General features: G+C 49.7%; 1 protein-coding gene across 1 annotated transcript in view; it reads right to left on the reverse strand.

Moving 5' to 3' along the window:
- The window catches only part of CFAP100 (cilia and flagella associated protein 100), a 32,569-nt gene that overhangs the window by 9,224 nt on the left and 757 nt on the right, over positions 1-22,588 (reverse strand). The window contains exons 2-11 of the mRNA XM_032412162.1: positions 21,900-22,000; positions 19,048-19,240; positions 17,354-17,421; positions 17,107-17,270; positions 16,819-16,899; positions 16,152-16,333; positions 15,773-15,805; positions 15,570-15,696; positions 9,985-10,033; positions 9,748-9,899 (exon numbers count right to left, since the gene is read on the reverse strand). Coding sequence (XP_032268053.1) covers positions 9,748-9,899; positions 9,985-10,033; positions 15,570-15,696; positions 15,773-15,805; positions 16,152-16,333; positions 16,819-16,899; positions 17,107-17,270; positions 17,354-17,421; positions 19,048-19,240; positions 21,900-22,000 — 1,150 coding nt within the window. The remainder of the gene's footprint in view (positions 1-9,747; positions 9,900-9,984; positions 10,034-15,569; positions 15,697-15,772; positions 15,806-16,151; positions 16,334-16,818; positions 16,900-17,106; positions 17,271-17,353; positions 17,422-19,047; positions 19,241-21,899; positions 22,001-22,588) is intronic.

The following is a 22,588-nucleotide window of genomic DNA, read 5'->3' on the forward strand; positions in this document are numbered from 1 at the left end:
CTGTCAACAACTGGATGAAGTTAGGAATTGTTAGCAAAACTGGAAAATTTCACAAAGTTGTAGAAATTAAAGAACACATTTTTTAAAAGATTTTATTTATTTATTTGACAGAGAGACACAGCGAGAGAGGGAACACAAGCAGGGGGAGTGGGAGAGGGAGAAGCAAGCTTCCCACGGAGCAGGGAGCCCAATGCAGGGCTCGATCCCAGGACCCTGGGATCATGACCTGAGCCGAAGGCAGATGCTTAATGACTGAGCCACTCAGGCACCCCTAAAGAACACATTTTTAAACAACCAATGGACCAAAGAAGAAATCATAAGGGAAATTAGAAAAAAATAGAGATGAAGAAAACTGAGAACACAACAGAGCAAAACTTATGGGACAAGAGGAGAATTTATGACAATAAAACTTACATTTAAAAAGAGACCTCTGGGGCGCCTGGGTGGCTCAGTCGGTTAAGCGGCTGCCTTCGGCTCAGGTCATGATCCCAGGGTCCTGGGATCGAGTCCCGCATCGGGCTCCCTGCTCTGCGGGGTGCCTGCTTCTCCCTCTCCCTCTGCCTGCTTCTTTGCCTACTTGTGTTCTCTCTCTATCTCTCTGTCAAATAAATAAATAAAATCTTTAAAAAAAAAAAAAAAAAAAGAGACCTCAAATTAACAACCCAACTTTACAACTTAAGGAATTTCTAGAAAAAGAACAAATTCAACCCGAAGCTAGTGGAAGGAAGGAATTAATAAAAAATTAGAGGAGTAAAACAAAATAGAGAATAGAAAGCAGTTTTTCAAAAAGATCAATAAAATTGACAAACCCTTAGCTTGATGGACTAAGAAAAAAAAAAAAAAAAACAGAAGTTACTAAAATGACTACTGATCCTACCTACAGAAATAAGAAGGATTAGGAGAGACTACTATCAACTGTGTGCCTCCAAACTGGACAACCTGGATAAAACTGACAAATTCCAAGAATCACAAAATCTACCAAGACTAAATCATGTAGGGGTGCCTGGCTGGCTCAGTCGGTTAAGTGTCTGCCTTCAGCTCAGGTCATGATCCCAGGGTCCTGGGATTGAATCCCATATCCGGCTCCCTGCTCAGCGGAGAGTCTGCTTCTCCCTCTCCCACTTCCCCTCCTCCCTAGTTCATGCTCTCTCTCTCTCTCTCACTCTCCCTCAAATAAATAAATAAAATCTTTTTTTTTTAAATTTTAAAAGATTTTATTTATTTTTTTACAGAGAGAGACAGTGAGAGAGGGAACACAAGCAGGGGGAGTGGGAGAGGGAGAAGCAGGCTTCCCGCTGAGCAGGGCGCCTGATGCAGGTCTCGATCCCAGGACCCTGGGATCATGACCTGAGATGAAGGCAGATGCTTAACGACTGAGCCACCCAGGCGCCCCAAATAAATAAAATCTTTTTTAAGAAAGACTAAATCATGTAGAAATAGAAAATCTGAATAGGCCTATGCCTAGTAAGATTGAATCAGTAATCAAAAATCTAATACTAAACCTTTTTAAACTTTTCCAAAATATTGAAGAGGAGGGAACACCTCCTAATTCATTATTTGAGAGCAGCATAACCATGATACCAAAACCAGTCAAAGACACTTACAAGAAAAGAAACTATAGACCAACCTCCCTTATGAACATTCATGCAAAAAAAATCAACAAATGCTCTGCTAGACACTGGCTGGCACTTAGGATTCTGGAGGAAACAGGTGACACACACTTGTTAGCATATGGAATTCAGTCAAATATTAGAAGGATTATACTATACTTATATTAGAAGGATTAGTAGCAAGTGGGACTCATTCCTGGAATGCAAGGATGTATTATCAATCAGGGTAATACACCACATTAACAGAATGAAGGAAAAAGACCACATGATCATCTCAACTGGTGCAGAAAAAGGATTTGACAAACATGATAAAACCCTCAGCAAAATAGGGATAGAAGGAAACTACCTCCATATAATAAAAGCTATATATGAAAAGCCCACAGCAAACATCATACTTAGTGGTGAAAGACTGAAAGATTTTCCTCTAAGATCAGATGGTAAGGATGCCTGCATTCACCACTTGTATTCAACATAGTACTGGAAGTTCCAGCCAGAGTGATTAAGTAAGAAAAAGAAAAGGCATCCAAGTTGGAAAAGAAGAATAAAATTAGCTGTTTGCAGATGACATAATCTTCTATGAAGAAAACCCTAAAGACTCTACAACAAAGCTGTTAGAATTAAATGAATTAAGCAAAGTAGCAGGATACAAAGTCAACAAAGTCAACAAAATGCAGTTCTATACATAAATAATGAAAACTCTGAAAAGGAAAATAAAAACAGTCCCATTTACAATAGCATCCAAACAATTCCATTTGCAATAGCAAACAAAGTTAAAAACAGAAATACTGTATGCTCCAGCAATTTATACTTTTGGGAATATACCCAGAGGAATTGAAAGCAGAGTATTGAAGAAGCATTTGCACACCCATGTTCACAGCAGCATTATTCACAATAGCTAAAATGTGGAAGCAACCCAAGTGTGCATGATGGATGAAAGGAGAAACAAAATGTCTAGACATAAATGGGATATTATCTAACCTTAAAAAGGAAGGGAACTCTGACACATGCTACCACATGAATAAAACTTGAAGGCATTGAGGGAAATAAGCCAGTTATAAAAAGTCAAATATTTTATGATCCCACTTCTTTGAGGTACTTGGAGTAGTCAAAACCTTTAGGACAGAAAGCACAGTGGTGTTGCCAGGGACTGAGGGGCAGGAGAATGGAGAGGTATTAGTTACAGGGATAGAGTTTCAGTTTTACAAGGTGAAAAGATCTGGGGGTTTGGATGGTGGGGACGGCTGCACAACATAAAGGTACTTAGTACCACTGAACCAGACACAAATGGTTAAGATGGTAAATTTTGTATTATGTGGATTTTATCACATTAAAAAAGGAAATAAAATGAAATAGAGACCCCTTTTGCCCCCACAAACTCAAAAGCGATGCTCTGCTAGACCCTGGTTGGCATTTAGGATCCTAGAGGAAACAGGTGATACATACTTAGTTCTGGTTCCTATATGGCTACCTGGCTTTTTTTTTTTTTTTTTTTTTTTGGGGGGGGGGGGGGGGGGGGGGGGGGAGAGAGAGAGAGAGAGAGAGAATCTTAAGCAGGCTCCATGCCCAGACTCGGCAGACTCGGGGCTCAATCTCACAACCCTGAGATCACGACCTGAGCCCAAATTAAGAGTTGGACACTTAACTGAGTGAGCCACCCAGGCACTCCCTTAGTACCTGGTTTTTTGTTCATTTTCCTTGTCTACTTTGGCACTGTGGCTTGTTCTGCTCACTCTTCAACCCCGTGGGAGGTGTGCTATGTGAGCCTGTCTCCCTGCACGTGGGCCTGGTCTTTGTTTCAGCACAGGGAAATTTTCATCCGTCACTACACTGGCTTTTGCCCCTCCGTTCTGTGTGCGGCCATCTCCTGGAATTCCTTCCACATGAGCCCTGCATGCGGTCTCCCCAGGGTCCTATCACTTCATCTCCCTATCCTTTCCCTCAGAGTTCTGGGAGCTGTCACCAGCTTAATTAACATGGTCACCCTTGCCCACTCAATGGCGGGCTGCATCCAGTCCTCATTGTGGTCTTGACCCCTGTGGGCTTGTCTGTACCCAGGTCTGCCTCTCTAGCAGTAGGGGTGCAGCTTCTTGGGAGGAATTAAGATGTTTGTCCTGATTCTTCAGGATTTACATTTACTTGGATTTCTCACACGCATCCCTTAATGAATGTACTTTCTCATGTTTCTGGTGACATTTTCCTGTTTGTGTGTCCTTTGAGCTGCACGTTGGTGCAAGTCCAATACCAGGGACTTCAGATGAGTTGTGTCATTTTGATCGTGTGTCCAGATGGAGCCTGGGCTGGAGGCGGATGTGCAGACTGGGTTTCCCCTGAGCCGTGGGGACTCATGTCTGAGTGGCAGCCTGGTTGCAAGTGCCTAGCATGGCTGCCAAGCAGGGTTTCGCCTCAGCCAGAGGTAGGCACTGGCATGTGTTTTCTGGAACTTGTGGTGCCTCTTGTGTGGCTGGCCTTGCTCTGGGGGCCCCGGCTGCTGCAAGACTGATCCTCATCTTCACCTCTGGCTCACTGCAGTGACAGGGTGTCTGAGTTGCTTCCTGCTCATTTTCCGACATACTGGCTGGGCTGGGTTTTCCTGGAGGAAGGTTTGCATGGTTTCCAGGAGGGGATGTAGGCTTAATTTCTCTTTTCTCTTCTTTTAGCCAATGTGGCAGAATCTGAAAGGGGTTCGGTTGGGCTTCATCTCATCTGAGCAGCTCTGCTCATTCTTCTCCTGGGTCCCATCACCTCTCTGGCTGCAGGAAGTGCCGAGCTGATGCTGGTGTTCAGGCTCTGCAGCTTCCCTCAGGCTGTCCTGGGGTCCTTGTGCTCCCTTCTGTATCCAGGGGTCCATCTTCCTGGGCTGGGCTCCCCTTGGCCCTCACTGGAGGGACTGTGGTGTGAGCATCTCAAACAGATCACAGCAAGGCAGGCAGAGAATGGGGCTAGGACCCAGCACACAAAATTCAAGGAAATGCTCACCCTTGGTGTCACACATGCATCTCTCTAAATGTTGTGCCCTGGGTACCTCACCCACCTCACCCCAGTCCTCCCTGGCCAAGAATGAATGATGCTGTTCTCTCAGCCAAGGAGGCAGGACATGGCTCATCTTATAGCCCTTATGCGCCCAGTCAATGTAGAGAGGCAAGTCCTTCAAAAGCCCTAAATTTGCCAAACAATTCTATTATTGAGATTTAATTTACATATCATAAAGTGCACCCATTTTGTGTGCCATTTGATGAGATTTGACAAATTTATACACCTGTGTAAGGACTAGCATTATCAGGACACAGAACATTTTTATCACCCAAAAATTTCCTCATGCCCCTTTGTATCAACTCCCCCCACCCTTCCCCAGCCACAGGCACCCAATGGGCTGATGTCGCCATTTGTTTTTTCCCTTATGAGCAAACCTCTAAGATGGCCCCTAGTGACACCTGCCTTCTCAAAGGTATTCACACCCTGGAATGTGGGCTGAGCCCAGCAGCTTGCTTCTAACCAATGGAATGTGGAATGGGATGTCACTTCTGCAATTAGGTTACATAAGATCATGACTTCCATCTTGCTAGCAGACTCACTCTGTTGGCTTTGTGGCTTGTACACTTTGAAGCAGCAAGCTGCTGTATCAGAGAGCCCGTGTGGCAAGAGACTGAGGGGGGCCTCTGGCCTACAGCCAGCAAGGAATCAAATCCTGCCAACAGCAACGTGAATGAGCTTGAAATTGGCTCTTGCCCCAAGTGCAGTATGTTGTCTCTCATACAGCCACTCTTCCAATGTTGGAACAGACTTCTTATTTGCTGTTGTATATGTTTTTTAATAGAGACTTCATCTTTAAAAGCAGTTTTAGGTTCATGGCAAAACTGGGCAGAAGGCATAGAGCTTTCCTAAATATTCTCTCCTCCCACCTGCTTTCCCTTACCATCGACATACATTTGTTACAATCAATGAACCTCTACTGACACATCATTATCACCCCAAGTCCATAGTTTCCATGAGGGTCCACTCTTAGTGTTGTGCATTCCGTGGGTTTTGACAAATGTATAATGACATGTATCCATCATTAGGGGTATCATACAGACTCATTTCATTGCCCTAAAAATCCTCTGTGCTCCACTTACTTATCCCTCCTTCCCCCCAAGCCCTGGCAATCACCGGTCCTTTCATCATCTCCATAGTTTTCCTTTTCCAGGATGTTCTACAGCTGGAATCATACAGTTGTAGCCTTTCTGAAAAACCTTCTTTCACTTAGTAATATGCTTTTAAGATTCCTCCCTGTCTTTCCATGGCTTGATAGCCCATTTCCTTTTAGCACTGAATGATATACCCTCATTGGGTTGTGCCAAGTTTGTTTATCTATTCACCTACTGAAGGACATCTCAGTTGCTTCCAAGTTTTGGTAATTATGAATAAAGCTGCCATAAACATCTATGTACAGGTTTTGTGTGGACATATGTTTTTGGCTCCTTGGAGTGTAATTGCTGGATCATATGGTAAGAGTATATTTAGCTTTGTAAGAAACTGCCAAACTGTCTTCCAAAGTGGCTGTCCCATTTTGCATTCCCTCCAGCCATGGATGAGAGAGTTCCTGTTGTTCAGCATCCTCACCAGCATTTGGTGCTGTCAGTCTTTTGGATTTGGGCCATTGTAATAGGTGTATATAGTAGTATCTTACTGTTTCAAGTTGCAATTCCGTAATGACATCTGATGTTGAACATCTTTTCATATGTTTATTTGCCATCTGTATATATTCTTTGATCAAGTGTCTGTTCAGGTCTTTGGCCCATTTTTAAATAGGTTGTTCAGTTTCTTATTATTAAATTTTAAGGGTTCTTTGTATATTTTGAATAACAGCCCTTTATCAGATACGTATTTCATAGATATTTTCTCCCAGCCTGCAACTTGTCTTCTCATTCTCTTGACTTTCATAAAGCAGAATTGTTAATGTTCATTGAGTCTAGCTTACCAATTCTTTCTTCATGGATTGTCACTTTGGGATTGTGTCTAAACATCACCAGACCCAAGGTCATCTAGATTTGCTCCTATGTTATCTTCCAGGAGTTTCACGGTTTTGCATTTTACACTTAGGTCGATGATCTATTTTGAGCTAGTTTTTAAATGAAAGGCATAAAATCTGTGTCTAAATTTATTATTTTGCGTGTGGATGTCCAGTTGTCCCAGCACCATTTTTTGAAAAGTTTATCTTTGCTCCATTGTATAGACTTTGCTCCTTTGTCAGAGATCAGTTGACTATATTTGTGTGAGTCTGCTTCGAGCTCTCTATTCTGTTCCACTGATTTATTTGCCAGTAACACAGGGCTTGACTACTGTAGTTTCTTCGTAAGTCTTGAAGTTGAGTAGTGTCAGTCCTCCAACTTTGCTCTTCTCCTTTAATAATGTATTGGCTGTTCTGAGTCTTTTGCCTCTCCATATAAACTTTAGAATCAGTTTGTCAGTACCCACAAGATAACTTGCTGGGATTTTGATTGGGATTGTGTTAAATCTATAGATCAAGTTGGGAGGAACTGATATCTTGACAATACTGAATCTCCTTACCTATAAACATGAACTAGCTCTGTTTATTTGATTCTTTGATCCATCATCAGAATTTTGTATTTTTCCTCATATAAATCTTGTACATATTTTATTAGTTTTCTTTTTTATTTTATTTTATTTTTTAGAGAGAGAGATTGTACAAGTGGGGCAGGGGGTGGGGAGGGGCAGAGGGATAGGCAGAGAGAATCTTAAGCAGGCTCCATGCTCAGTGGGGAGCCCAACTCAGGGCTCAATCTCATGATCCTGAGATCATGACCTGAGCTGAAATCGAGTCAGATGCCCAACTGACTGAGCCACCCAGGTGCCCCTTGTTAGTTTTATATGTAAGCATTTCTTTTTTGAGAGTGCTAATGAAAATGGTATTGTGTTTTCAACTTCAAATTCCACTTGTTCATTGCTGGTACATAGGAAATGAAGTTTTGTATTCTGTATTCTGTAACCTTGCTATAATGGCTTACTAGTCCAGGAGTTTTTTGATGATTCTTTGAGATTTTCTACGTAGATGATCATGTCACCCACCAACAAAGTTTTATTTCTTTCTTCCCCGTCTGTATACAGGTATTTCTGCTTTTCTAAACTTCGTATTAGGCCACTTCCCTTTTATAAAAGACCTACATTAGTACCTGCTAACCAAAAGAAAACTAAAGAGGAAGACAGCCTTGCTTTTGTTCCTGATCTTAGTGGGAAAATTTTAAGTATGATGTTAGCTGTGAGGTTTTTGTAGATGTTCTTTATCAAGTTCAGGAAGTTCTCTATTCCTAGTTAACTGAGAGCTTTTATTATGAATGGGTGTTAGATTTTATCAAATGCTTTTTCTTCATCTATTGATATAATCATGTGATTTTTCTTCTTTAGTTTGTTGATATGAGGGATTACATTAATTGATTTTCAAACATTGAAACAGCCTTGCATACCTGGAAAAAAATCCCACTTGATCATGATGTACAATTCTTTTTATTCATTGTTCAATTCAATTTGCTAATATTTTGTTGAGGCTTTTTACATCTGCGTCCATGAGAAATACTGGTCTGTAGTTTCCTTTTCTTGTAATGTCTTTGCCTGGATTTGGAATTAGGTTAATGCTGGTCTTACAGAATGAGTTAGTAAGTATTCCCTCTGTTTCTATCTTTTGGAATAGATTGTAGAGAATTGGTAAAATTTCTTCCTTAAATATTTGGTAGAATTTGCCAGTAAACCCATCTGGGTCTGGTGCTTTCTGTTTTGAAGGTTATTAATTATTGACTCAATTTCCTTAATAGATACAGGCCTATTCAGATTGACTATTTATTTGCTGCGTATATTTTTAAAAGTATATATATATATATAATTTTCTTTTCTTTTCTTTTTCTTCTTTTCTTTTCTTTCCTTGGCAAGGTAGGGCAGTTGAGTTCATGGCAGTTAATGCATACAGGCCATGACTCTCCTGGAAATAAAAATGAAGTGTTGGTGCTCAGGGATGGCTCAGCTGGCTAAAGACCAGCGACTGGAGCGCATCTCCAGGATTCTGCTATACATGTGTGTATATGTGTGTGTCCTCTTGCCAGGTTCCTGGAATCTGGGAGGCTGCCTGCATCTCCCCAGCTCATCTCTCTCTCTCTCTGAGATGGAAGGGAGTCACCCTGAAAAACGTCAGTGATGGAACCCTCCCCTCCCCCAACCCGGTCAGCCCTGGCAGGAGACCTACATGCAGATCTAGGTATTTTTCAGGGTGACTCCCAGCTTTCTAGGAGACAGAATCTTGCCTGAGAGCGCCGGTGGTTTTGCATCACCTGCAGGAGACTCTGGGCAGGAGATTCTCCATGGCAGGATGTGGGCCAACAAGACATGGGTACTTAAGAACATGATTCCCTAGGGGGCATCAAAGCCTTGGGCTGGCTTCCACCTTAGGTCTTTGCACTTGCTCTCCCTTTGCCTGGAACCCTCTTCCACCAGATCTCTGTGCAGCTTCCCATGCTCACGAAGTGCCCGGGTCAAATGAGGCTTTCTCCTGGAAGCCTGCCCTGCCCCTCCACTTCAGCCTCCTTCTCATATCACTGTCTATTTTCCTCTGGCATATGTCAGTATCTACAAATCACATCTGTGGGCCAAATGTCAGCTCCATGAGGCAGGGCTTGCTTATCCTTAAAGAACCTAGACCTGGGCCTGACCCAGAATAGGAGCTCACCCCGTATTTGGGTGTAAGGGATGATTCCTTGCTCCTGATGGGCCTCACCTAGTGCCCCAGCCTGACTCGGCCCAGCCCTGCTGGGCCTGGTGTCAGCAGAATGCACCAGGGTGGGAACTCCTTGATGCCTCCTGCTGGCTGAAGGCTGCTCTGGGTGGGGAGGGGACCAGCCCCATGTGGCTCCACCTACCTGACCTCTTCCCCCCCCCCCCCCCCAGCTCCTCTGCCCAAAAGGACATGCCCTCTCCCCAGAGTCATCCAATAGAGCTTTCCAGAAAAGTGGAAGGTAGCGCAGGGCCAGGGCCCTGGATGGGAGGGTAGGCGGCTGTACCGTTCTGCTCCTGGTGGTTATGGGGGTCCCAGGATGACAGCCAGTGATGGAACCCTCCCCCCCCCCCCCCTGGTCAGCCCTGGCAGGAGACCTACATGCGAATCTGGGTGTTTTTCAGGGTGAAGTTCAGATCATCCAGGGCCTCCTCCATCTCCTGTGTGTTCTGGATGAGTGAGAGGTTCTGCTCCTCTAGCTTCATGAAGACATCCAGGAGCTGTTGGGGCTCTGTGAAATACAGCTCTGGCTCCTGCAAGCAGAGCCACATGTGCAGGCTGGCTGGGCAGCGCAGGGGGACCAGCTCCTGCAGCCCCACCCAGAGTGGGGCCACTGACCTCCCCGTCGCTGTCTGGATCCTCATACATAGTGGAGATAGAGCTTGACCTGCAGAGAGATGTGGGGTCAGGGCACTGCTGCCCAGCCTGGGGGCAGAGGTCTGGTGGTCGCCTTACCCCACCCCCAGTGGTGAAGCCTCCCAGCATCACCAGGGCACCTTCCCGTTCCCTATGCCCTCATCCCCTTCTCCTCCCACCAGCTGACCTGGGGAGGGCACTAGTCCCCCTCTTAGCCCCATAGCTGTCACACGGCAGTCAGAGGAAAGTTTCAAAATTCAATTAGTTCATGTCGTTTCAGTTAGAATAAAACTCAGCCTCCTCCCTGGAGCTTATAGGGCCCCTACTGCCCCCTCACCGCCCTCTGCTACCCCTGAAGTTACTCCGCTCCTGTCCTACCAGCTCTCTTTCTGTTTCTCTGGGTGCTGACCCTACCGCAGGACCTTTGCACCCACAGCTCCCACTGCTAGGGTTGTCCCACCCCATTTACCATTTATTTTTCTAAGAGGGCCTTTTCTGCCCACCTCCCCTATCTAGATTTGCCCTTGGCTCTTGTCCTTGATGGTCCTACTCAGAGCTATCCTGTGATACCCCAGAGTTTTCCTGCAGCTACCTCTGACTGATCCTGAGCACCGCACAGGGGCAGGGACTCCTCTGGGCCGGCCCTCAGGGTTGTGGGAAAAACTGTGAGCTTTGAGCACTCAGCGTGGGGCCCTGGAAGGCCCTGCTGGAGGGGACCTGACCTCAACTGACTTCCAAACCTGCTTTCATCGCCCCTCCTGGCCTCCTTCGGCCTGGGCCCTTGCCCTGGGTGCAGGTTCTGCAGGCTGAGAAGCAGGTGGGGCAGGCTCATAGCCAGAGGCATCTGGGCTCCACCCCTAGGAACCCGGGCTGAGGCCTGCCTGACTCCAGGCTCTGACCTACCTCACAGGGAGAGGTGAGAAGTGCAGGGCTCTGTGGGAGCCCCAAGGGGGAACCCTGGAAGACTTCCCAAAGGAAGGGCCACAGTGACAACCAAAACACTCACCAGGCCTGTGCCTTGTACTGAACACTTGGCAAATGAGGAACATGCAGCTTAGAGAACTGGCTACCTGCCCATCCAAGGTCACCTGCAGGGCACTGCTGGCCCATAGGTGCCTGAGAATCTGCCCTCCAAATGGACAGTAGTCAGTGGGGTGGGCTGGACTTTAGCCCCCACTTGCTCTCTCAACTGAATGCCTTGTGTAGCCCACAACCTGCCCAACTGTACTCAGTGGCCCTGGTCACATGGCTAATAGATGGAGGGACCCGGGATAGTGTGATCCTAGACCTCTCTTCTGAGGGACTGCCCCAACATGGAGCCTCGAAGGCAATGCAAGCAGGGGAAGCATGCATAGCTAACCTTTTAGAGCCTCTGTTCAACAATAAACTGGAAATGACAGTGCCCACTGGCCAGGGTTGCAGGGATCAAAGTTAACCTGAGGCTTGTGCCTGGCCCACCAATGGTGGCTGGTCTTCTCCACAAGGCACGACTATGATGCATAAAGATGAAAGTGAGCTCAGAAACTGGTAGGACTCAGGTCCCCTTTCAGCCCAAAAAGCATCAGTTTGGAACGTGGGATTTTGGGTGGGGAGAACATCAAAGGGGGGGGCGGTATGCTCACAGGGGCGTGGAGATTAAGAGCAGGTGGGGGACAGAACCATGGGAGAGGGTTGCCAGGCTGTTGTAGAGAAGGAAGGACAGAGGATGGTGCACTTAAGGGATGAGCAGAAGATACAGACCTTGCAAAGGAGAGTGGCGGGGAGCTCCTGAGCCCCTGGGCCACCCATTCTCTCCAACCCCTGTGCCTTGTCTAAGCCGATAAACTAGAAAGCTTCCAGAAGAAAACACAGGAGAATATTTCAGTGACTTTGGGATTGGCAAAGATTTCTTAAATAAGACATAATATGCACCAATCATAAAAGCAAAGATTGGCTAATTGGACTCAAAAGAATAACATTGAGAGAGTAATAAGACAAGTCACAGACTGGGCAAAGATATTCATACTACACTTTTACACGAAGGACTGGCATCCAGATATATAAAGAACTAATAGAAAACCAGAAGCAAAAGACCAATAATCCAATAAAAATGTACAAAAATTGAATAGACACCTCACAAAGGAGGATATCTGAGTGGCCATCATATTTGTCATCATGAAAATGTTATGAAGACCATAATGAGATACTACCCCACCCTTGTATTAATCCTGTCTTTTATTCTCCATATTCTTATCTTTTCACCCCTGGGGCTGAGCTGACCTCTGACTGGACAGACTGTCCCTCCCAGGGCTAGCCAATTCCTAGAGAGAGTAAAGGACACACCCTCAAATGTGCTTTTCAAGGGCAAACCAACCAATCCAAGCTCTCATAGCTGGGGCCACTATCCCCTTGCCCTGATCGCCAGACAACTGAGGACACCCCTTGGCCCCAGAGCCCTGAAATTATTCAAGCCCATCAATCCTAAATCCATGTACCCTGCCTCATTTGTTCTTTCCTGCAGAAACCGCAAGAAGGGCTCCTGCCCACAGTTCCCCCACTCCCTCTGCCTCCGTAGCCAGCCTATTGCCTCACCCTGTGGCCCCAGGCTGTGGCGTGTCCCCTCCTCATGGGAACGGAATTAAAAACCACCTTTTCAATGACATCGTCTCCTGATGTGTTGGTCTTACCGAACCTCACATTTTCTATTAAGACACTATTTTCAAACAACCCCGCCAGAATACCGAGACTGACAGGGATCTACAATAGCTGAATCCCAGGATCTGACCTGACCGGGCAGGACCTGGGGCTTCTGGAACCCTCTTGCCGGCTGGCCCAAGCAGATAATGCGGCAGCCAGAGCAGGGGTGTTTGGCAGAAGCTGCTAATGCTTAACATAGACTCACCTCGTGACCCAGCAATCCCACTCTTATTTCCAACAAAAATAGTGCTCATGCAAAAGAGAGTGCTTATACAGAAAAGTACAGGAATGTTTGCAGCAGTTTTAATCAGAATAGGCAAGAATTGGGAACAACCCAAAAGGCTACCAATCAAAGAGAGGACCCAAAGAATGGGGCTTCTTCACGAGGTGGGACACTAAGCAGCAATGGCCAAGAACAGCCTGCTGCCGCACACAACCACGCAGACACGCAGTGAAGACACACCGGGCCCAGAGAGCACACTGGCGAGGTGCTCAGTGCACCGAGTTTCAGAACAGGGAGAGTGGCCCAGGGCAACAAAGACCAAAATAGTGTGAACTTACTGGTGTGGGGTCTGACTGAGGAGGGCCTGAGGGAGTTCTGGACACCGGGAATGTTCTATGTCTGGACCTGGGTGTGATTACACGGGTACATATGTGTGTAAAAATTCAAGTGTTGTTCAATTAAGATTTGTTCATCTTGTGATCTCTCGATAGCATCAGTATGAGAGAAAAAAATAAAAGAAGACCTGAGTCTGATCATGTCACTGCTTTGCTGAAGCTTCCCAGCTCCTGTAGGCTCTGGACCTGAGGGTGTCAACTCTACCTGGCTGTGTATGCCCCAGTTTTCTCACCTGCCATGTGGGTACCCTCCAGGAGGTGGTGGGGCTTGGGGTGGCTGACTGGAGTAGCAAGGGGGCAGGGAGCAGGGAAGGAGGCAGGGGGCTGGGGCAGGAGGAGGTCTGTCTCGTGGTCACTGGTCATGGCTGGAGAACACTGGTGGGTATATGTGGGGTGCCGGGCACTGCAGGAAGAAATCCAAGAGGTGTGTAAGAGATGTTTGGTGGTCCCAGAGGCAGGTGCTGGAAGGGCTAAGGGGCAAGAGTCCCTGGAGTTGGAACCTGGTCCCAGGAGGAGGCAGGGCCTTCAGCTGGAGCATCCAGGATGACTGAGAGAGCTGTCAGACACTGGAACGACTCTGCATGACCAGCAGACCCACCCCTGTGCCCCCGGGACAGTGGATTTCGTGTCAACTTGCCCAGGTCCAACATTATTCTAGATGTTTCTGGGAAGATGTTTATTAGATGAGATGAACAAATCAGTAGACTTTGAGTAAAGCAGATGACCCTTCATAATGTGGGTGGGCCTCATCCAATCAGTTGAAGGCCTGAAGAGCAAAAGACTGACCTCCCACAAAGAAGAGGGAATTCTGCCAGTTCACTGCCTTCAGACTCACGCTGCAGCAGCAGCTCTTCTTCCCTGGGTCTCTACCTGCCAGCGACCTGCCTTGGCTCTCCAGTCTTGCTTGCTGGCCTGAGGGGGGGCGGTCCAGATTTCATGGGACAGGTGAGCACCCTGGCAGTGGCCCCTGGCGCTGTGAAGGCGAGCACCTGATAGCCATCTGAGGGTGTGGGCAGTGTCCCTTCCCATAATCACATATCATGAATATCGCCCCAACAGCGCCAAGAGGCCAGGGGCTAGCCAGGGGAAGCTGAGAAGGACTGCCTCCGGATGCACACTGGCTGTGCTGCTAACGGACAGACAGCGAGATGTGCAGGGTCAGCTCTCCAGTAAAAGGAAGGATGGGTGTAAGAAAATCACCTTTGCCTGTATTTAGGTTGAATCATGAGGAAATGCTGGTATTCATCTGAGCTACGGAACGGCAACTTCATACGGTTCAATGTACTGTTAACATAAAAATGGCTGGAAAGGGGCACCTGGGTGGCTCAGTGGGTTGAGTGTGGTCATGGGCTCAGGCTCAGTGGGGAGTCTGCTTAGGATTCTGTCTCCCTCTCCTCTGTCCCTGCCCACCCTGCCCTGGCTCACACGCATGTGCTCTCTCTGTCAAATAAATAAATCAATCTTTAAAAAAAAAAACCCCCAAACAGCTGGAAGGGTTTGCAGTAGATAACAAATCTCACTGCAATACCACCTGTGGCTTCTTGGCCCAACAGTCTGGGTGGGGAGGGGCTGGAAGGAGAGGCACCAGGACTGGCGGGGGCGGTAAGACTTCTCAGCTTATACCCTTCTATACAGTTGTGATTTTTCTGAATGTCTTACTTAGAGAACCCCTAAAACTAAACAAATTTTCAGCGAGGGAGGAGGAGAAACTGGGGTGACCCAGCAGCAAGGGGAGGTGGGGGGTATGGCTCTGGCCTTGTAGGCAGAAGGGTTTTTAAGTGGGGTGGGGACAGGTCTGCATTGGCTCACGGATCTGTTCGGGGTTTCTGTTTGTCCCTCTCACGTTTTTAACAAGATTTGAAAGTAACTGTCACACTTAAATCTGGGTAATTTTTGTAAAAATCCAGACTATGGCTTCTCTCGAAAGGCTCTGGAGCTCTGGCCTCCTTGGCAGGCGGCACGTGCCCTCCCGTTCAGTGCGCCCAACTTGGCTGCCTGCACCCGTTTATATTTGACTGTCCTGTTAGCACCCGAGTGGACCACCTCAGGCATAAGTTGATTGAATTGGACAGAAATAAAACTGTTTAGAAAACATCTTGATTTTGGTGCTTAAGTCCGACTCTATACCTTCCATGTGGGAAACAGCCCCTCCTCATGGTCTCACCCTTCCCGGAGAGGCTGGGCTCGTCCTGGGCACCCCTGGCCTGGAGTCACTGGGGAGCACTCCCTACCAGCCCCCAGCCACCTCGTTGCCCTACCCTAGACCCACTCACCCTTTGGGGTCTAGCCTGCTACTCATGCTGGGCTGGCTGCTATGCTGGAGGCTCATGGTGCTGGATAGGAGCCGCCCTGGCCGGGCCACCTGCGGGAACTTCCAGGGTTTCTTTGGGCCTTGCCCATCTGGAGGAAGCAGAGGAATTGTTTCCACGCACCCTAGCCCAGGGCAGGACACCTCCAGCTTGGGGCAGCCACGTACCTTTGGAGCTTGTTTTGCCCTTGTTCCCTGGGCCTACAGGAAGCAAGAGAGGGTTCCAGATGGCTTCAGCTAGAGCCAGACCTTCAGAAACACTGCTTGAGGGCACAGGGTTCCCCAGGACCCTCCCAACCCTCTTCCCCTGTTTCAGAAAGACATGCATGGGAGGAAAGCCCCTGGGGTCTGAGTTAGAGCAGGCCCTATCTTCCTCGAGTGGATGTGTGGGCTGAGCCATGAGGCCCTAAGGGGCACCTGCTGCCTCTGGCTGGGGCTTTGCGAGGCCTGGAAGGGGCCAGCTTGTGGCCTGGACCCCTCCAAGGCCATTGCCAGCTGGGCTCAGGGTCTAGATGGACCCAGGGACCCACTTTCTCTTTTCTGCTACCTTTGTCCCCTATTGTGGAGAATAAAATGTTCTCTTTTGGGGGCTCGGTGCCCTCCTTGGTCTTTTTGAGATCCAGGTGCTTCTTCTCCTTTTCTTCCAACCACTCCTTAGGCGACAGCTTGTATAGGAAGTCCTTGTAGATCTTGTAATGCTGCAGAGTATCTTCAAATTTGGAGATTTCACTAGACCCGGAGAGGGGGTGGTGAGGTCAGGTTCTGCCTCCTGGGACACCCCCCCAGAGGGGGCTGCCCCTGAAGCCTGGCCAAGCCTGGCATGCTCCTTGTTCTCCTGGGGACAGGCACGGCAGCACTGTTGTGCCAGGGAGAGGACACTGCCCTGCTGGGGACCAATGTGGGTCACACCTCTACAATTACAGCTCTCCGTGACTTTGGAGTTTCAGTGGACCCTGGGGACCCTCTCTGTGTGCCAAGTGAGCCCTGCCTCCTGGTGTGGCCTTGAGAAAGTCACTGAATCTTTTCTTGGCCTCTGTCACCTCATCTGAAAAATGGGCAGCTGCATCCTGCAGGGCTCTGAGTCCCTAAGCTATTTAGGTTTGAGAGTTGAAGCGATGAGGTTTGTGCTGTGCAGGGGCTCCTTTTGGCTACAGGAGAGGGGCGGAGGGAAGCAGCAGCAGACCAGAATCGGCAGGCTTGCCCTTTGAGCTCACCTTTTGATGTTCATGATCTGGGTGGTCAGGTCGCGGATCTCAATGATCTTCTCCACCTTTGCTTTGGTCTCCTTCTCAGCCCTGGGGGTGGGAGCCAATCGCAGACTGTTAAAGGGGGGCGTGTACCCTGCGCTGGGAGGGGAGTGGGGAGCTGCCAGGGGCCAGGTCGGGGGGAGGGGGCAGAGGGGGGCTGGGCGGATGCAGGCAGGTTGGGCGCAGGTGCACAGTCCCCGGGGGGCACGGGGTGGGGGGCGGCGGCGCGCCGGCTGCCCCTCCGCGGGGGCTCACGCTCTCATGGCCTGAACGGAGCTGCGGTCATTCTCCCGGAGAAACTCGTCGAACAAGGCTGCGTCCTTCTCCAGGGACTTCTCAGCCTGCTCCAACTGCGCCTCCTCCTTGGCCGCCAGCATCTCTAGCCGCTGGATCTCGCTCCGCTTCCTGTGCAGGGCGTGCTGAGGGCCACCCGAGCGGGGGTCAGGCTCCTGGCTGGGGGAGCCCCCTCCCTGGGCCCCCTGCACACTGCAGCTGGGCCAACCTGGATAAGGAACATCTGCCGCTTCTGATTAAGGTAGTTGTTCATGTTATCAGATTCCATCTTCCTTTCTGCAAAGAGAGGAGGGAGGTCTCTGGGGGGCGGGGTGAGCAGTGCGAGAGACCCGAGCTGGGCCGAGGAGGCCACTCCTGGCATATGCTCTGCTGGCAGGTCCAGGTTATTACAGGGACTCTGGGAGATGGAGCTCTGTCTCTAGCAAAAGGAGAGAAGGCTCTGTTTATATATTACACTCTGTCTGGCTGGAGACCGGGCCAGGTGGGAAGTCCTTTCCTATGTCTGACTTGAGCCTCTCTTGTTGTAGTACTCTTCTCACCTGGAGTGAGACTCTGGACACCCCCGCCCTGGACATTTCATCCAGCTGGACCTAATAACAAAAGACCTATTAGGCCAGGACCTGCATTGGGGTGGTGAGAGAAAAATGGGGCAGCATGATCTCTCTTTGGGGTACTCTAAGCCCCCAGGATCCAATTTAGGTAGTAGCTAAGTCGACACACCAGGGTTTAAGCCCGGTGGGAGGAAATTAAAGTGGGCATCTGGAACACCTTCTGGAGGGCAAACAGAGAGGCAATGCAGCTGGGGCTAAGGGCCACGGGAGCCTCCTTCCCTTCTCTTTCTGGAGAGAAAGGCCTAGAAGCGCCCTGACTTTGGAGAGGCCAGGAACCTAGGAAAGGGCTGTGGAACCATGTGGCTCTCTGTGTTCTCTCTCAAACCCTCTCCTTTCCGGAAGACCCTGGTGTGGTGCGGGAGTCTTAAGTCTAGAAGCCTGGCAGAGACCCAGCCTGGCCTCTGTCTCCCTGGGCCACCTTGTGGGAAGGCCCTTCCCTCAAGGAGACCCAGCTCCCCACTGCAAGTCAAATCTGGGATATGGACAAGTCTTGTGCCTAAACCCGCTGGGTCCAATCTTCCCCATCTAGACGCAGCCTGCCTCTCCCGGGGTGGGACCAAAGTGACAAATGTGCAGTGCTGCTGTTCCCTCTAATGCAGAGCAGGGCACAAGAAGTGTCAAAGTGAGCTCAGGGCTCTCCACCCAAAACCACGCCATGGGGTCAGGGGTGGAGGCTGGGGGTCTCTTTGATTAATATTCACATTCAGTACACCTGCAGTCCAGTTGGGTTCCAGGACTTTATCACCTGGGCTGGTAGAATATTAGTGCATATTCAGTACTTAAGATTTCCTACTGGGTCATAAAATTAATAACAGCTCACACACACCCCCACACACAGTTCCTTCTCATTATATGTAGCATCTAAAGACATTGAATCACACAACCCACGAGGTTGGCACTGTCATTGGCCAGGAGAAGAAACTGCTGTGCAAAGGAGTTGAAGAGCCGGCCCAGGATGGTGAGGTCACTCAATGCTGAAGCTGAGATCTGAACTCGGGGAACTTAGTTCCAGACTGACACCCTTTACCGTCAAGTTAAGGGACTATATTTTACATGTGTGCAGTCTGCATTCACGGGCACGGTAACGTTCCGAACGCATGCAATACTGGGATTCAAAGGCTTTTAGATTTGCATTCCGTCTGGAATTAATCTGTGTGATGGCCGGAGGCAGGGTCAGACACAGAAAAGACCCCTCCCTCTTCCCCATTGCACCGCAGCCCTGACTCTCCAAGCATTTTAAAAGTGCTGCCCATGCACGAAGGGCAAGACCTGACTCCGGAAAAGGGGGCACCTTTGGTCATGTGGAGCTTCCACGCCGTGTTGTCGTGGAAGGCGCGCAGCCGCTCCGCCTCGGCGCGCATCTCCTGGTCCTGCATCTCGTCCTCCAGCTGCAGCTCCCGACGCAGGCTGGTGTGCTTGGCCGACACTTTGGATGAGTACGTCATCTTTTGGTGCACCTGCAAGGTCGTCTTCTGCTCCCGCTCCTGGTGGGCGTGCCCAGGCGGAGTTGGGCGGGGCCAGCATCTATTTCTACCCCCTCCCCACCAAGCGGGGGATGAGCCTCCTTCCCTGGGCGTCACCACGCGTCCCAGGGTCGCACGGCCTTGAGGGAATGCACACGCGGAGCGGGACCCAAGGTGAGCACCTGGTCCAGGCTGCGCACTCGCTACGCGCAGAGAAGCTGTGGAGCTGTGTGTGCTTGTGGGAGCGCGTGGGGGGGGGGGGCCTGAGCACAGCTCCCTGGTTGAGAGGAAAGTGGGCAGGAAGTGCTTCCAGACAGCGGGGTGAAGGGGGGGTCACCAGGTGAAGTACAGGATGCCCAGTGAGATGTGCATTCAATAGTGCAGGGACATACTCACTAACAGATGATTCCTCCTTTATCTGAAATTCACACTTACTGTGATTTGCTAAATCTGACACTCCGAGGTTCAGGGAAACTAGATCTTCTGAGTTTCCAAAAGAAACTCGAAATCCATGGGGCGCCTGGGTGGCTCAGTCAGTTAAGGGTCTGCCTTCGGCTCAGGTCATGATCCCAGGGGCTCCCTGCTCAGTGGCGAGCTTGCTTCTCCCTCTCCCTCTGCCTCTCCCCCCACCCCAGCTCATGCTCTCTCTCTCGCTCTGGCTCTATTTCAAATAAATAAATAAATAAAATCTTAAAAAAAAAAAAAAGAAACTTGAAATCCTGAGTTTGATCTGCAAGCTCAGCAGTCAGTGTTGGCAGTGATCGGGTTGCTGGGGATTTGCCCCCACCAGCTCCTCCCCACCCTGCCTGGCCTCCAGTCTGCCTCAGGGTTGCTCCCATTCCCAGCCCTTCACTTGGGAGGATCCTAGGATGGTGTGGGGGTGGGGGCTCTTCTTCCCTGAGGCCTAGTTCAGGTCTTTGGCTGCAGGGGCGCCCAGCTCCACTAGCTGCCAAGCCCTGGGGGTCTCCCCATCCTTCTCTGCTAGGCACCCTAGCCCACAGAATCAGATAGGCCTTCATGAATCCTCTTCATTTGGCCTTTCCTGGGGCATTTCTATTTCCTGCTGGCCCTGCCAGGTGCAACAACCCATTCAGCCTCTAAAGAAGGCTGTTTAGGGAAACCTCATCTGTGAGGGGATTCAGCCTGAGGCCACTAGCTTGCATGTCTGTGTAGAAAAACAAAATGGGGAAATACCACCTGCTAGAATCCCAATGGCAGAAGGTCTGTGCTTAGAAGAAATTGGGCAGCTGCTTGGGGTCAATGTGAGACTGGGGGGTTCTGCTGGGGTGTGGGGAGGGGTATCAGGTTTGTTTGATTTAAGAAGGCAGAGGCGACCCTGGAAGCAGGGCTAGGCTGGGAGAAGAAAATCCAATCCTACACTGGAGAAAGAGAAAGGTCTCTTAAGTCAATGTCAGAGAAAGTTTTGTGTGTGTCTGCCATGTTTCCCCACTTAGAGGCCTCTGAGAAGTGTGTGTTGCTCAGTATGGCTTTGTGTGAGTGCTTCCTTCCAGGGCATGAGGGGGTGCACAGCATGGCAGTAAGGTGGGGAAAACACTCATGGTGGCCCACCCAGAGCTTCTAGTGGGGAGGTCTGGGGTGGGGCTGGAAAATGTGCATTTCCTTATGTGTCTTTGTTCACTGGTTGGGTCTCAGTGGGAACCACTTCTCCAAGGAATCCCAGATACTGAGCCCTGAGTTGGGGCAGACAGAGTCAGAGCAAAAGGGAGCCTGGAACACACTGGCCATGCCCGTGCCCCCGACAGTGTGTCCAGAAACATGGCCCATGCTGACCACTTCTCAGGGAAGATGCTCCCGGGTGAGTCCTCCCTGAGCCTGGCCGCAGGGATGCTTGCTTGCTCTGGCCATGCTGCAGGGGGTGGGAATGGACAGACGGGCTCTTGGATGGGGAGGCAAGACAGACTATGCTGGGGTGCAGACAAGGCATGGGCTAGGGGTTGGGGATGGCTCCAGGACTCCCATGTATTGCTGAGGGGCATGCGTGTCTGTGTGTGCACGCATGTGTGCTTGCTTGTGTGTGTATCTGGCCTCCAAGAATTCCAGCGAGGGGGACTGTGCACAGCTGGAGCAGTTGCAAGGGCGGTGGTCTCCTGGGGGAGGTGTGAGAGTCCCTGAGGTCTGAGATGGGCCTTGCAGGACAGAGAGAGTCTCAGGAGCAGATGGTCTCTCATGCAAGAGAAGCAGAAGCAAAGCCTGGTGCTGAGGCTAGGCCACAGTAGCTTCCAACAGCCCACTCTGACAAGACTCAGGAAGAGGAGGGATAAAACTGTGTAGGAACAGTGGGACAGGTCAGATACTGGAGAGCTAGTCAGGTTTTTGAATTGATTTTTTAAAAAATGGTGAGCCATTGGGGCGCCTGGGTGGCTCAGTCAGTTAAGTGTCCGACTCTTGATTTCAACTCAAGTCGTGATCTCAGGGTCGTGAGATGGAGCCCCCATCAGGCTCTGTGCTCAACTTAGAGTCTGCTTGAGATTCTTTCTCTCTTTCTCCCTCTGCCCCCCCCTTCACTCTTTCTAAATAAATAAACAAAATCTTTAACAAAATAACCATTGACTATTCTAGAGAGAGTGACCCAAAGAAAGTACTCTTCTGAGAAGGGCAATCTGGCTCTGCATGTGTGAGGGAGGGAAGAGTTGTGGGCAGACCAGTCCTAGATACTCACTGCGCGAGACTTATTCCGCTCCTGTTCTCTGAGCAGGAAGAAATCCACATCTCCAGACATGTGGAAAGGATTTGCTGAACGGTCAGGAACAATCACGGACACTGGAGAGGGAGATACCTCATTGGAGAGATGAGCCAGCTCTTCCAAACAGTGGCCTGTGCCTCGGGAGTCCTGGTGCCCTCCCAGCCCAGCATGAGGAACTTGAAAGCACAAGCTAGTGGCAAATGTTCTCTTGGATCCAGCTGTGCCTGAAGTCGAACCCTGGCCCTTCCAACTCCATAAACTCACCTGTCTGGTTTAATCTAGTTGGATGTGGGCTTCTGTCCCTGGCATCTGAAAGAGACCTGGTGAACACAGCCCCACCTGTGTCTCAGACCTCTGGCCCCTCTCATTTAAAGTCTCAGGAACCCCTATTCCTTAGAGGAGAGAAGCAAGAGGGGGGAGGAGATGGGGCCAGCTGGCAGGAGGTCGGCCCACTCCAGAGCAGAGGCACCTGCCTGCAGAGGGCAGTGGGCAGTGGGCACACCGGGTGAACATGCCTGTCTGCAGGATTCTCCAGGAGCCTCCCAGGGGAAGGCTGAGTTTGTGGGCAAGTGAGGCAAAGCACCCGAGGCCTAGGGGGTGGGGGTCAGGCAGGAATTTGGGAGATGGGGGCTGCCAAGGACCCCTGCTCTGCTGCTCCCCCTACC

The sequence above is a fragment of the Phoca vitulina genome, unplaced genomic scaffold (assembly GCF_004348235.1).
Source record: "Phoca vitulina isolate PV1807 unplaced genomic scaffold, GSC_HSeal_1.0 scaffold13, whole genome shotgun sequence".
NCBI classification, from domain to species: domain Eukaryota; kingdom Metazoa; phylum Chordata; class Mammalia; order Carnivora; family Phocidae; genus Phoca; species Phoca vitulina.